Consider the following 15,433-nt stretch of genomic DNA (forward strand, 5'->3'; position numbering starts at 1 on the left):
CAAAACCGTCTGTTCTGCTCAATGCGAATAAGCTTGTAGGTATGGGAGGACAGGAACAATTCAGCGCAGCGAAGGACTTCACTACATGAGCAAAGTTTAGCTGTAAAGCACACCAAGAGTTGAAGAGTGTTCCCTTTGCAGCCTTTCATCTTCTCACCATCACCTTCCCAGCACTTCAAAACCAATCAGTCGCCATCAAAGGTGCCAACCGGGGTGGTGGGAAGCAAGCCAATGTGTGCCAAGATGCCTGCGTGCAAACGACAACAGCTGAAAGCAGCCAAGAAAAACTGCTAAAATGTCATTCCAACCAAGATCTTTCCAGGGAGATGTGTTCTCCTTTTCATACCATTGTTGTAATTGAATAAAATAAAATAATCCTGACATCCGTCTAACTGCGTCAATGCAGTTTATAACTTTGCCGCTGTCAGGCAGAAACCTCGTATCTCCATATTTCATGTTTTAGGATACAAATTTAATAAAAAAACTCTTTATATTACACATCATCTATGAGTATATGAGTGTATGAGTATATGAGTGTCATACAAAAGTAACAAACAAGCTCACAACATTAAAAACATGAGCTTGTGACAAAAGATCCATTGGAACACCTTTTGGTTAATTCTTTCATTTTCTGAGAAGTCATGGTTTTGGACATACATTGCAAGGTTTGTCCAATAAGCTACGAGTACGACTTATTGTTTTACTAAGTTGAGTCTATCCAGATGCTATAGTATAGCCGGAATCATAGGAAATTGTGAATCAATAGAACGCAGTCAGAGTGATATCAGATCAGTGGCTGACCTCACCCAACATCCGTTGAGGTTGCACCAGATCAGATTTCTGGGGGAGCTATTTGCTCTGCTGCCACAAATCACATGGGGTGGGGAGGACTAGAGCCCGACTGATGCCACAATTGTGAGTCCGATCAATGCCGATCATTATTTTCGAGAGTCCTAGACCACAGATTACCAATTTTGACAGATAGTCAAAACCGAATCAATTAGAAAACCTTTTTCTTTTCAGATCGGCAATTTTTGAACGTTTTTTAAAAGGTTTTACCAAGAATGACATGACCAAAAAATATATAGGCAAGTGGTCAGAAATCGGGACACGTCAGCTGCATAATTGCCAATACCGATGTCATCACAAAAAGTCTATATATTGGATAGCCCCATGGCCCCCATATATCGACCGGGCTCCGGGGAGGAGGAGCAGGGGGTTATGCAGAGATCACTGCCCCCACAGACCTCATCTTGGAACAGCACAGAGAAATCTATTTACCATTATCTTGCCAAGATCATCTTTTCTGGAGGGGGGAGTGTATATACTCAGCATTTCAGGGAAGGGCATATAATGGCATGCTGTTTGTTAATGGTCAGCACTGTAGCCAGTGGCACTGGGAAATCCCTGCAGGGCTGGTGGTGCTGTGTGTGCGTACATGTGTGCGTGTGTGTGTGTGTGTGTGTGTGTGTGTGTGTGTGTGTGTGTGTGTGTGTGAGCACAGTGTATGCGTGTGTGTTAGGCTTGCATGGCATGGCTAACAGGAAGCTAGGCACCCTGGGGCCATCTGCTCCTCGCCACAGCTCACATGTCACTCTGTGACAACACAGCATTATTGATTCACACCACCACATCCGCTTCTGTGTGTGCTCATCTGTGCGTTTGTGCGCGCGTGTGTGCGTACACAGATCCATTGTGAGGACAGCAGATAATTGATTCACACAAGTACATCCGCTTCTGTGTCTGCCTGCGCATGTGCGTGCGTATGCGTGCGTGTGTTTATATTATGTGTTTGAGTGGCTACTCAATGAACCTCAACAACTGTTTAGGTTATACTATATCCATGAAACTGTATCTCTGCGACTGACTGGGGAAGTCATTCAAGAAATATGGACAGTTGCACTTCAAACGGCAGTGGCCAGTGTTACAGTACAAAGAAATGTGTATCTAAATATCTATAGAATTGACTTTAAAGCCTTTTTGAGGGCTTGTTTCAAAGTTCCAAGTAGCTAGATGTTTCTCAAAACTAGTTAACCTTGACCTATATTGATGTCCAACAAGACCTACAGTTTTTCAGGCTCTGCCCAATGGCAATGTCAACTACACTGCAAAACCTAGAGTCTCAATGTAACTCTACTTTCAGAGTTAAACCGACACTCTAGATTTCAACGTGTGTAGAGTCTCAGCGGTGGTCTCATTATCTACCCACCACAGCAGCAAGAGTGGACCCCTTTTTAATATCTGAAATGGCTCACACGTCAATATAGAACATGCCGTTTTCCTTTAAAACAGGTATTGCTTTGGGATCCATTTGGTTCTATTTGTACACTCAGAGTTTAATTAACACTCTTGCAGGGGGGGGGGGGGTGTAATATGGCAATTAAAGACCACATGGGAGCTGTGATGGTAACAGCTATATTTAGAGGCCTCTCACATGTCCCTGCATTTTTCAAGGATCGGCACGTTACCTGACACTGAATGCCAGGTCTCGAGGTAATAGCTGGTGTGTGTGTGTGTGTGTGTGTGTGTGTGTGTGTGTGAGAGAGAGAGAGAGAGAGAGAGAGGGCAAGAGATCACAAGAGACCGTGATGAAGAGAGACTAAAGAGAAAGTGTAAGAGAGATAGAAATGGAAAAGAACGTGTAAGAAAGTGTATGAGAGAGAGAGAGAGAGAGAGAGAGAGAGAGAGAGAGAGAGAGAGCAATAAAGAGACAGACAGACATCCGTCATTTGGTGCATGGATGGACAGCCCTTGGGGTTCCAGTTGAGGGATATCCATTTAGTGCGAGTTTATCTAGCCCATATATAATTCATCAGCATGTGTTGTCACTGGGATGCAAGGATTAGAACCGTTATGCTGGCCAAATGTTGAGTAGCACTTCACACCCTTTTATTAAACGCAAGGTTATGGAAATGCCAATAAATCACATGTATGAATATGAATACATTGAAGTCTCTGTGAATTTACCCCCCCCCCCCCCCCCCCCGAGAGTGTAACAATGTACCCAACTACCCATAAAAGGAACATTTTAGTTTGCGTTAATGTCGACTATGAGGAGTAAAAAAGGGTATAGCCAGGAGGAGGCCAACAACCAGAACCATGCAGACACACCCTTAACAACTCTCATGCAGTGGTTACTTCCTGAATGAAGCACGTGGGCCGCCAGCGATTGTCAACTAAAGAACAAATGTCCACACCCTCTGGCTGGCCACTCAGGAAAGCAACACCCAGGTCGTCCCCATTATTTATTTATTTACAGTTGCAGACATTCCTAAGCCTCTCCTAAAGGAGACAGCGAAATAAACACACAGGCCGGGTGTGGAAGGTCTATGGGGAGAAGGCAGGCCAAAGAAACCCAGATCATATCAAGACGTTCACTCATCCTCCCATCCAGCCATGCTTCTCAACATTTCAGTATCACACCCTCGGTTTACATCTTTCTCCCCCCCCCCCCCCCCCTACAGTAGTAGTATAACTATAACTAGAAAAAGCACCCTTTAGGCATTTGCCCCATCGTACATGAAAGCCCCTTCGTACATGAAACACACACACACACACACACACACTTATGAATTAAATCAGTCAATCAATTTGTACTCTTTTCTTAGAGTTACAGACCTGTAATGGTCCATTTGGTTCACAACTATCAATCACTTGGCTTGGAACCCCTTCATGGACACCCTGGGGGTCCCCGGACCACATGTTGAGATCCACTGAGATAAGGCAACACCAGCACAACAACCATAATGCGTTATGAAATGTGATGTGGCCATAATTTATACAATGCTATTAATCATGAGTTCTGTTCTTCAAATGACATGGTTGCAGAGCATAACAGAGACACAAATCTTAGGGGAACGGTTCAGTTCAGTGAAATGTTTTTGGAATGTGTATGTAAGATGGTGCAAACACAACAAGCAATATCATGTCAACTTCAAGCAGGGAACAACAAGATCAAACTGAATGTCTGAATTTTCAATCGCTGGGTGTTTTTTCATTGCTTTCTCTGCTCGCATGCTTCAGCAGTGGTTCTCAAACTTTTTCATTTCAAGGAGCCCCAAATCAATATGTGTTCGCAAGCGGACCAGAATCTTTGTGATTTTGTTGTTAAAATATATTTTTCAAGATTTTAAAATAGCTGCGAAACAATGTGCTACAGCTACAGTACCTGTAAAGAATATTGTATACTGTATATTTGGATATCCAGGCATTATTGAGATCGAGTTCCTCTTTAAAGGAATTCAAGTATGTGTGAGAAATGAAAAATAATTATAAATTGGAGCGTGGAGAAGCTTTTGCTAGTAGACTAGACTACAGTATTTATTTTGTTTCTTTTTGTGTTGTAGGCTAACAAAGTCTGCAAAAGATCCTGGTGAAAATGGCTGGACATTGACACAAAATCATCAGAAAGCAAAGCACTGACGACTTTCACAACCTTTATTGGAAGAAAGTGTCTTGATTAAGTAAACTATCAAGCATGTGCGTCATACATATTATCTCTTTAGTACAGAATACGTTTTCATATCGGGATGCCAATTACATCCAATCAGAGAGTACTCATCCAAGGTACCAAGTGAAATTGGAAGTGATAAAACCGAAACATATGAGCACACAAAACTGGAACACTATGAAATTGAAGCTCCAAGCTGATAAATAATCTTTGTGAAGTTCTTTCTCCTTCAAATCTCCTTTCAAATTGGTATCCTAACCCAGGGGTTTTGAACAGGTGGTCTGTGGACCACTGGTGGTCCATTAAGGCAGTGGTTTTCAACCCTTTTCATATCAAGGCCCATTTGATTAGATTTAGCCTATCAGACCCAAAACTAAAGAATATTTTGTTGTCGTTGGATTAGATTTTGTCCACAATTCCATGCTGTAGGTTGGAGATAACAGCCAAACGATCAAAATCACAATTATTTTACATTTTCTAATGGTGTAAACTTCTTGTACATTATGCAAATAACAATAGTTTTAACAATAGTCAACTCATGAGAGCGTAAAATGGTCCCCCTCAAGGACCACTGGTTGAAAACCACTGCATTAAGGTATTGAATGTGGTCCCTGACCAGTGTTGGGCATAATGGCGTTATACGTAAATAATGGTGTAATATAATGGCAATACATTTTTGTAACCGAACAAGTACGTTAGAGTAATCCATTACCTAGATACTTTTTCCCAAAACAGTGGCGTTACTAGTTACATTTAAGACGTTTCCCTAATGAATGAGCTCTGTCAACAGAGAAGTGAAAGGCTGCAAGCAGCACCGTCATGTCTGTGGTGTTAGACGAAAATCAGTGACCATTATGCTTCGCAGTCTGTGGTTTTTGTGTAATGATTCTGTCACCACTTTGGTGTGACACACACGGCTCTTGTTTAAATTCCCTTTTCAACACTTGTGCGAAATGACATAGATTGAAAGAAGATCCATAGATTATCCTTTAGTAAGGCTGTGGAAGTATTCACACTATTTTGGGATTTATTGGGGAAAGGAGGAGATCAACGTCAATGCAGATTGGTGAAGCAGCACGCAGCAGCTTTCCTCCGAAGGTGGAAAGCCTGGTGACGTGATGTTACAATACTGGTAGGCTGCAGTTTGTTTTTTTCCTCAAGGGTGCGTTTTAATTGTCGGTAACGCAAAATAACGCAAAAATAATCGAACAAGTTACTTTTCTCAGATGGCAATGAATGTTGTAACGTAACGGGATTATTTTAGTAAGTTAACGAAGTTATTTTAGAAAGTAACGATACCCAACACCGTCTATGATCATACATTTAGTAATGTAGGAAAGTGAAATTTTTTAATTTTCTTCCACAGAACAGTGCACTAAAGTTTTGGGCACTGTTCTGTGGAAGTGAATATAGTGACAAAATGACCTATGATGATGCGTCAATGTTGTCAGTTACTCCTGAGAAGTCTGAAGTCAAGAAATCCCACAGAAAAGGGATAGTCTCAAGAAAGGGAACTGTACCAGCTTGCCCGATTGAGTCATCGTTATTAGGAAATGCCCGTGCCCACATGTGTCTGCTCTATCGGTAAATCAGTTCATGAGCTTAATGGGAGGTTGGATAACCTTTTATTGTATATTCGTCAACCAATCAGATTGCATCCTCGAATGGACCCATTGCATAATTAGTATTTTCTTCCATGGAACAGTGTGCACTGTTCCGTGGAAGTACGTCAATGTTGTTGTTGCCAGTTACTGGGAAATCTGAGGTTAAGAAATTCCACAGAAAAGGGAGTTAGAATCTCAAGAAGGGTAATTCTACCAGCTTGCCTGATTGAGTAATTATTAGGAAATGTGCCCATATATTATAATCATGTCATCATGTGTCTGCTCTATCAGTAGCCAAGGATGCACCGATAACAGCAAATATCGTCCGAAACCGATATGTGCCCGATACATCGGTGCATCCCTTCAGTTAAATTAATTTGTTGTACGTAGCATCGTGCAATTAATGAAATCAAGCCCTTAACAATCACGATTCAATCTTTTTGTTAGCTATTAATTCAAATATTCTCTTACATTTGATGGATTTTGAAATACTGTATTATTTAAACATATTTGAATACATTTAACAAAAGGCATTTTATTTATTTCTATTTTAAAACACCTGCAGGCGGTTGAGAAACAGTAGCATGTACAGTATAGACAAGGATGCATGGCATATCAAGTCTTACCAAAGCACTAATCTTAGCCCATATCCATCTGAACACAACAGTGATCCCAGGTTGATTCTTAGTCAGGGTGGTGGTCCCTGGTTCACATTCACAATCACTGAAACTCTTTTTTGGTCCTAATATTTTAGGGTCTATATCCACCAAGAAGTTTTCTTCCTGAGCACAGCATATTATGTTTTAATTGTTATTGGGGAGCGCCAGCATCGTGAAGAGGCACTGATCCCAGGAACCCAGTGTTGAAATATTTCCATCTTGGGCATTTGGGAAGGTTTTTAGCACAGCACCTGGGATAAAACACTTGGTGGTAGGGCTGGGTATTGCCGATCGATACATATAATGATACAGAGAACACAACACGATATGTATATGTGATTAATTGAACTCACCAATACTTGGTGGACCCATAGCCTTAAAGTCACACTCTGTAAAATTCCATTATGAACACTAAAAAGGGTTAAAGTTACTAATAATTAAGTATTCCAAAGCAACAATGGCCTGTGTTCTGAGAAATTGATAGAGAGCCCAGCAACATCCCCAGGCCTACTTCTGAATTAGGGTATTCATGTCAGTGAGAGTCAAGAGAGTCACAGCCCAGAGCTCACTGGTTTAGAAGAAAATGATTCTGAGATTACAGTCACAGGGGCTGACGGGTGTAAACACAGTGGCAGATGGCGAGCGACCGAGGCCTACGCAGCAAAGGGGTACAGTAAAGGGGGGAAATCTTGGCCCCTTTTAGCCAAGCTAATCTCTTTTGTGCAGTTAAGTCTCCATTACAGTGCCTGTAATACAGTTCCAGCGATAGAATTGTTTTTTTGACCGCTTCCGTTCATATTGTAGGCTATTATATAACTCTCTGGCTGCCTTTCGCTGCCGATTGCTTCTTATCACACCATATCCACTAAACCTACCAAACCAATCAATCTGCCCAGCCACTGCATTCATCATAGCACAGTGTTTAATACAGCCCGTTTGATTTATTATCTATTCGACCCAAAGGCATTTTAGGAGAAAATAAATCGTCCTGACATCCAGCATATGGCACGTAATGAATGAATTACACCTCTTATCAGATATTAATTAAGGTTTAAACAGAAAAAAGAAAAGACAAAAACTAGTTATTTATCCTGATTGATGGGAGATAAGAGCACATTGATTTGAACTTGATGCAAATGTTTCCTGTTCAAATAGTCACCTTTTCTAATTTCCAGACAGAAAGAAGCTCATCAAACCTTCATTTACAAAGATAAACTGATGAACAGCAGCTCATCCGAGGATGTCAAAGCAGCCTACGGCCTCTAGTTTGAGGGTGGTAAAGTGGTGCATTCAGCCTATAACTATACCCAGCAGGGTTTCTCCAATTGCCAGACACTTACAAAACTCCCATCAGCGCCGACATATTGTGACTGTCTGTGAGCTTAAACTGTTGCCGGTATTCCGCTGACAAATGTGAGAGTTTGATTAATGACAGCCATAATGTAACCAGTAAACAAATATTACATCACTCTTCCCCTTTTACTCGATAGGGAGTGCAGACGGATAATAAAATACAATAAAAGCCGGTGTTCTTTTGGTGGGTTTTCCCTTTTTAATTAGGCTGACCTTCTTAATCTGTTAGCAATCCTGACTTCACGGCTGTGACAAACGTCCAAACCCATCAATGGCACTGCCGATAAACATTAACATAGAGGTCTAAGTCTAAACTCTGCTCTGCTACAATTGCAAACTGCCCGTTGGCTTTTCCGATATCTTGTGTAAATGGGAAATGGTTTATCCAAGGCGCTTTACATAGATTGTGCATTACATTAACCCATTCACACACACATTCACACACCGATGGCGGAGCAACCATATGCAAGGCACCAACCAGTACATTGGGAGCAATTAGGGGTTCAGAGTCTTGCTCAAGGACACTGCGACATTCATTAACTCTGGGGGAGCCCGGGTTCGAACTGGAAACCTTGCAGTTCCCATCCGGCCACTCTACCCCTGACCTAATGCTGCCCCAAAATTGGACATTTTAGACTAGAGGAAAGGCCACGAGGTGACCAAAATGAGTAGGCTTCATTCTGTTAAAGTGCTAAATTGAGAAGAATGAAATGAATCATCTACATGGGATTAGCATATCGTTGCTGTCGGGTGGAAACCTTGGATGTCCAAAACTGAACCTGTGTTAATACTTTTCATTAGTTAAATATTTGTAAAACACACAGTTAACCACTTTCACTTTAAACAATATATAAAATATGCAAAAAACATAAAAATACACCAGCAAGCCTATTCTGGGGGGAACGCTCTCAAAATATAGATCTACAAGCTCACAACGTATTGCATCATGACACGTTGTGAGCTTGTCGATCTACTATTTTTGCTACTTATGTGTAGGGCATTCATTTACAGAAAAAATACATAATGGACATATGGTGAAATATGGAAATGCAAGATTTCGGCTCGACAGCAACGTTATGCTCATACTCATAGAATGTGTGAATGTCTAAAATTATTCACAGTCAAGCTTTAAAAAACACATCTCCTTTGCATCTAGGATACATAAATGGGATGTAAGTGAGATCTCCTCACAAAATGTTATTTTCCCATGAGCAGTTGTGCCTCCTTTGTCAGGCAGTTGTTCAGGTTTTCCCCTTAGTTCGTTCTCTGCAGACGTGTCAACCTGATAAAGATTAATGACTTCTCCGATGTCCTAGATCCCGCTCAGCCTCGACAGGGGAGGCGAGGGGCTCAGACAGATACCCACAACACCATAGAAAGACCTATCCACTACCAGGATATACTAAGGGAATCCCCCTGCAGAATGGATCCAATCCAACATGCTATTCTTTGTCTCTCAGCAGCTAGTGGCATTCCTCAGACAACTTCAGCTAGGTTGTTTTTGATTGGTCTAAGGTGGGGAAACCCAACGGCCAATCATCCGTTGGCTACGGGCAAATGGTTTTCCAGGTGCACTTTCTTCCCCCCCCCTCCCTCAGCCCCTCCCTCTCCTCCGCCTTTGTGCAGCCATTGTGGAGGAAAAATAAGCACAGAAACAAAAACTAATTTATCAACTTTGAGCCTGTTTTGTGTTAGCCATCATGAGTTGTGAAATAATTTGTTTTTTATGCAGCACATTTTGGCAGGACCCCGAGTGCCATGCCGCCCCCTCAGCCAGACAACAGAATGTCTGAGGTCAAGCCTGTAATTTCAGAAGTTGGTCACCGCCTGCCACTTTGTCCAATCACTTGATATTTACTGAGAGCGCCTGTGTGAATAAACATAGGTGTGCCGCGCGTAGGTGGGTATGCAGCCAGTGCACATCATCCATGTGTGCTCCTGTCTTGCTCCTACACTCATTATTCTGCCCTGTCCCCAAACAAGTGCAATTTCTCTCACCACAAAAGGACAGGAAAGGATGGATTTATACAGGTGGAGAAAAGTGTGCACTGCTGCACACAATGAAAGGATAGTCTTTCAAAGTCTATAGCAGCAGAGGAAGATGGAGGGGTGGGTGGGGTAATCACTGCTAAATAGGACCTATTTCCACACAAAACAACTACTACCTTGTTATTTCTGAGAGGCCCTTAAGTTTTGTTTATCTAAAAAGTATATTTATTTACATTTCTCACCGGCAATGCCTAGACTCAACACCAGCCAAATGGGCACTCCTATTTTGGGCCCCAGCTGTGTCAAAACAACAGGAAACCATGAGGATGGCTGATAGAGAGGGGTTTTCATGCCACTCTCACATGTCAAAATGCCATTATTAGTTGAATTAAAACCCATTACTGTTTTTACAATGAGGAAAACAAACCATGGGTGTTAATAACCTTCACAGGTCCATTTGGTTCCACTTGTACACTCAAGAGCTAAATTAACACTTGGGACTCTGTGTGCAGCATTATGATGCATGACCACAAGCATCCAGTTTCAATATTGACATTATGCAAATTACATTCAGAGAAGTCATGTTTCCATACTGGCCTGTATCCCACTGCCAAACAAAAATAATTGTCAGGGAGCTGCACAGAAATCAGTTGCATTCAAGATAGCAAGTCAATTTATGTGAAGGAAAACAAACAAACAAACCAACCAACCAACTATTTTATTCTACAGTTTTATCCCTACTGCCGCAAGCCACCCAGCAAATGTGTTTTGTGAGAAACATTTACAAATCAATATTTTAAATGGATATTTAAAAGCTTTAGGCTAAACAAAGTTCACAAGCTCTAGCTAAAAAAAATCTGCTTTTGCTAAAGACTTTTATATGACACATTGGTTGAGAAATAACTTGCAATGTTCATCTGTGTCCACTGTCCAGACAGCTCATATGGGGAGATGGAGACAAACTTCATGAGATTCTCTTCTCAGATGAGTAAGGCTGGGAACGAGGCTACATGAGTTGTGGGATGTTGAAAGCATCCCACAACTCCAATCAGAACAAAACAAAACAGTTCAGATCTATGACTTTTAGCCACCTTTAATTGCACTGTTAAAAACAGGCGTATAGTTAGGATCATGATTGGAAAAATAAAATAATAATAATGACTCATTCAGTTCAATTTGGGTTCTGTAACTTTAGCTGCAAGATTCTTACATCTGTAAACAAGTCACTGTAAAGATATGGGGGGGGGGGGGGGGATCCACAATCCCAAACTAGCTTCCAGACAAGGCTCTGGGAGAGCAATACAACATCACTTATCAGATTACAGGTACCTGAAATACATGTCAGGGAATTCCCCCCAAACTGCCACGCATTCAAATCAACAATTCAGCGTTATGGTCTGTTAAAACTGGATAAACATAAATTCAAACTGAAACACTGTGTAACAACTGACACTATTTCGGTCTTAGGCTGTACTGAATCTTTAGTTTGAGTATTTTTGAGCCATAAAAATTTGGAATGGACATGGCTTTCTTCCTGTTTAACATAAAATGCATATATGCACTAAATTAGACACATGTTGTCAGATCTCACTCAAACCTGAATAATCCCTCGGATTATGACAGTCCACTCTCATATGGATAAGAAGGAGCAGCAGAGAGATACTGTCATCTCTCTACCCAGCTGGAAAACACAGAGTATGATGACCTACATTGTACACTGCAGGCACAGGCTATGTCTATAGAGACTTCTTGCAGGCATCAAGGCAGCCCAGCCACACAGCACAGGTTTGAAAAGCAGACAAAAGAGTTTCAACCTAGATGCACAGAGGGGTGCATGTTAAACACACAGGCTGCAGATTGGAGCTCTGCCTTGCTGCAGGGAACTCCCTCCACTGTGTGCCTTTGATATGTGGCACAAACCGCTTCCTTCTGGGGCAAGGAACACATTAAAGGGGAATGCTAAACGATCCTTCCCTTTTGAGATCAAATGCTCGATATAAATCATTGATTAGCCCACTGCCTCCCACCCCCCGTCACCTTCTGGCAAGATAACCGAGCAGCACAAACATAATGTTCTCATTATGAACATTCCTACCCATTAGAGGATAAATCGTAGTGGGCTGGAAGCTTGTTTCGATGACTGTGTGTAGCACAGGTTGAGCATTTGTAGGAGTCGATACGGTGAGCAGAATCGTTTCATAAAATGTAAACGTTATTATTATTGTCTCCACCAGGCCGAAGGCATGTGGGGAGAGTATGTTTTGCACTCCGTCCGTCCGTGTGTCCGTCCGTGTGTCCGTGTGTCCGTGTGTCCGTGAACAGCTAATCTCGGCCACCGTTAACCCGGTCGATGCCATATTTTGCACACACACTCCCTGGATGCCAACCATGAACCTCTGCCCCAAACTTTCCAGAACGGCCTGTTATAGCGCCACCAGGAGGCCGCTTTGTGCAAAACAAGTTTTTCAATGCCATATTTTGCACACACACTCCCTGGATGCCAACCATGAACCTCTGCCCCAAACTTTCCAGAACGGCCTGTTATAGCGCCACCAGGAGGCCGCTTTGTGCAAAACAAGTTTTTGCACAGTACACCTACAGATTTTGTCCAAACATCACGCAAATTGGTACACAGTCTCTCTAGAGCCATTCAACGAAACGGGTCTTTCAGATTTATCAGACTCCATCCTGATTGGTTAAGATTGGCTTCCAAACTTCACAGGAGTGCTCAGTTTCAAACAAAATGCTGCAAATCATGAACACATCGCGTGATTTCCGTGAAATTGTGCACCCACATTCCCACTAGGCCGAGGACGAAATGCCACATGAACAATTTCAACTCAGCCTCAAGGTGGCGCTATAACTGGCCGAAAAGTGTTTTTACCTCTAACTGCACGGATCTGTGGATAACCTGGTGGAGACCTGTGCCCGGAAGGGCACTTTTTCTAGTTATTATTGTTAACGCCACTTATTGTGGTATGAATCTCCCACGTCCACTGTGTGTCTGTGTGTGTACTGTGTAATGTAATTAGTGTAGTGGCCCGTCCTAGTTTGCACCTGAAATGTCTATCTGCCATGCAGATCTCCTGACAGTGGTCCTCCTCATAGTTAAGAGTCCTGTTCAGCCATGCCTGGAGACCTGAACACATTAACTCAATAGCTATGAGTCCCCTGACATGTGTCTGGACTGCTACCTCCCTCAAGAATAATGACCAAGTCAGGGAGTTGTATCACCTTCAGCACCTTATGTATGATAGATAGGCTTAATGGGGCAAGAAAAAACATATAGGTTAAAAAAAACTGTTGTGCGTGTCCCCCGGGAGGAGATCAAATGTTGCTTTCAAGTACAGTATTTCTTCCCTTGGATAATGGAGCTATACCTAACGACAGCTGCTTACCTAGCACTGACATTATAGAGGAGAGAGGGTGGGCTTTATGTCAGAGCGTCGGGAGGTGTGACAGAGAAGACAGCGTTTCATTGGCCTGATAAGCTTGACAGACAACGACACTATCAAATCAGATTGCTTCATGAGTGACGCCGGTTTGGTGCTCTTATCTTTGCGTAATGTGCGCATCTAGGGCAATATGGAATCAGGGATTTAAGGGTGAAACTACAAAATCATCACACCTACCCATCCCCCGTTGTCTTGAATCCAGCTGTTTAGAGTCCCGCTTAAATACTCCGTCATCCACTCCGCGATGTGGTCCACTTGCGACGTCATCTCCCTGCCCACGCACTCCGCGCACACGGTGCCTCCGAACTCGAAGAAAGCGATAATCCGGCCCCAGTTCACTCCGTCCCTGAACAGTTCGTTTATGACCTCGGTGAAGCGCCGCTGTGCCGTGGTGGACGTGAGATACAGTTGATGTGACATCTCTATAAAGTCGGGCTGGTATAGCCTCTCGAGTTCATCGCCGGCCTCTCGCAATACCCTGTGAATAGGAGCGTGTGGATCCGACTGGGAGAGTCGTTTAGACGGATGAGGGACGTTCTCCGGCCCGGCGTTGTTGGAATCTCCTCCACGACATCGTCGGACCAGAGTCGGCGCGGGGACGACTAGTGACCCATTATTAGCAGCATCTTCCTCCCCGTCCCCGAAATCTTCAAATTCCCATACATATCCTCGTTTTGACAGTTTATGACAAATGTACTTTTCCACAATATTGCGGGTATGCTCGTCCTCCATAACGGCGTTAATTTGGCACTTAGTAATGCTACTGATGGATACAAATATCTAAACAAAACGCATCACGACCAAATAAGTGCACAATACCGTGTGATGCATAGTGGAAAAACTGGGGTAGCCTATACAAAAATATATTAAAAGATCCAATGCGTTACGTCTGATCGGGAGCCAATAATAATAATAATAATTTTTCCTCGGGGATTTTCTAGAAAAGACCCATTGGCAAACAGGGCAAGAAAGATCACCTTTTAAAAGTCCAAACTGCGTCGTGTTTTAGAACTGTTCTGCGAAGGTGTCCCGAATTAAGCCTTGACGAGAGGAGGAAAAAAAGTGGCGACCTTCCCTTTGCATACAAATCCAAGATACGGAAGAGGTTAGAATACTGTCTGCCTGTGCATATGCACAGAGGATCGGCCAGTGTGTGCAGCAAAAAGAAAACGTAAAAGAAAGCCAAAGTTGCACGTGTCCAGAGCAGGCTATAACGCCGCCAACTATTTTAGCAGCGTTTACGCACAACTATGCACGGAACTGTGAGCCAGTCCAGACAAGGTCGGACTGAATGCTCTCGTACAATTGCTACTCACATTCGCAGCTCCCTGCCCACTGCGAGGGCGGTATTTCATAGTACGTCATCCACACAAGACAGACAGACAAGCCATTCCTTGAGGGAGCGCTTGGGAGACTTCACGTGGTGTGAAGGACACAGGAAGGAACATTTTAATACAAAAGACGGTGGTCACGATATTTGCACTACTGTCTGTAGCCTATAGTATTTATGACTGAAAGCAAAACGTATGCCATAGGCAGAGACGCAGACTGATTACTAGGAAAAACATTTGAGAAGCTTCTATGAGTCTCAGTCTTGCCTAGCCCCTTTCGGGACCCTCCATAAAGCTTTTCTGAAATTTGGATGAGTTTTATGTAGGGTCCCTGCTCATAACTATATTTTCGTATGGGAATTCTGGAACGCGGACATAAATATTCTCTCTAAGATCGTATCTGCGGCGTTTGACTGCCTTTTTTAGTTTAAGTTATTCTGAATTCGTGAACTAAGTACCTATACAAACCGCTGCGAATATCTCCTGTGGCGCGGAAGCCGTTAAGTATTTTTAATCTTTGTTTGACCGATTTGGTCGCTTTATTTCTTCTTGTTTGTTTACCGTTTATTGTACCGCCTCCCGGTGTGCGGTT

At 42.8% G+C, this 15,433-nt stretch overlaps 1 protein-coding gene across 2 annotated transcripts in view; it reads right to left on the minus strand.

Annotated features, from left to right (window-relative positions):
• Positions 1-14,799, minus strand: part of bcl2b (BCL2 apoptosis regulator b) — a 33,575-nt gene extending 18,776 nt beyond the window's left edge. Inside the window, exon 1 of one of the 2 annotated variants that reach the window (XM_083782395.1) lies at positions 13,688-14,799. In XM_083782395.1, coding sequence (XP_083638521.1) covers positions 13,688-14,242 — 555 coding nt within the window. In that variant the 5' untranslated portion in view covers positions 14,243-14,799. Of the gene's footprint in view, positions 1-13,683 lie in introns of both variants that reach the window. The other variant, XM_083782396.1, reaches the window with a different exon arrangement.
• Between the last annotated feature and the right edge of the window lie 634 nt (positions 14,800-15,433).

This window comes from Protomyctophum parallelum (assembly GCF_964188405.1).
Source record: "Protomyctophum parallelum genome assembly, chromosome: 14".
In the NCBI taxonomy this organism is placed as follows: Eukaryota; Metazoa; Chordata; class Actinopteri; order Myctophiformes; family Myctophidae; genus Protomyctophum; species Protomyctophum parallelum.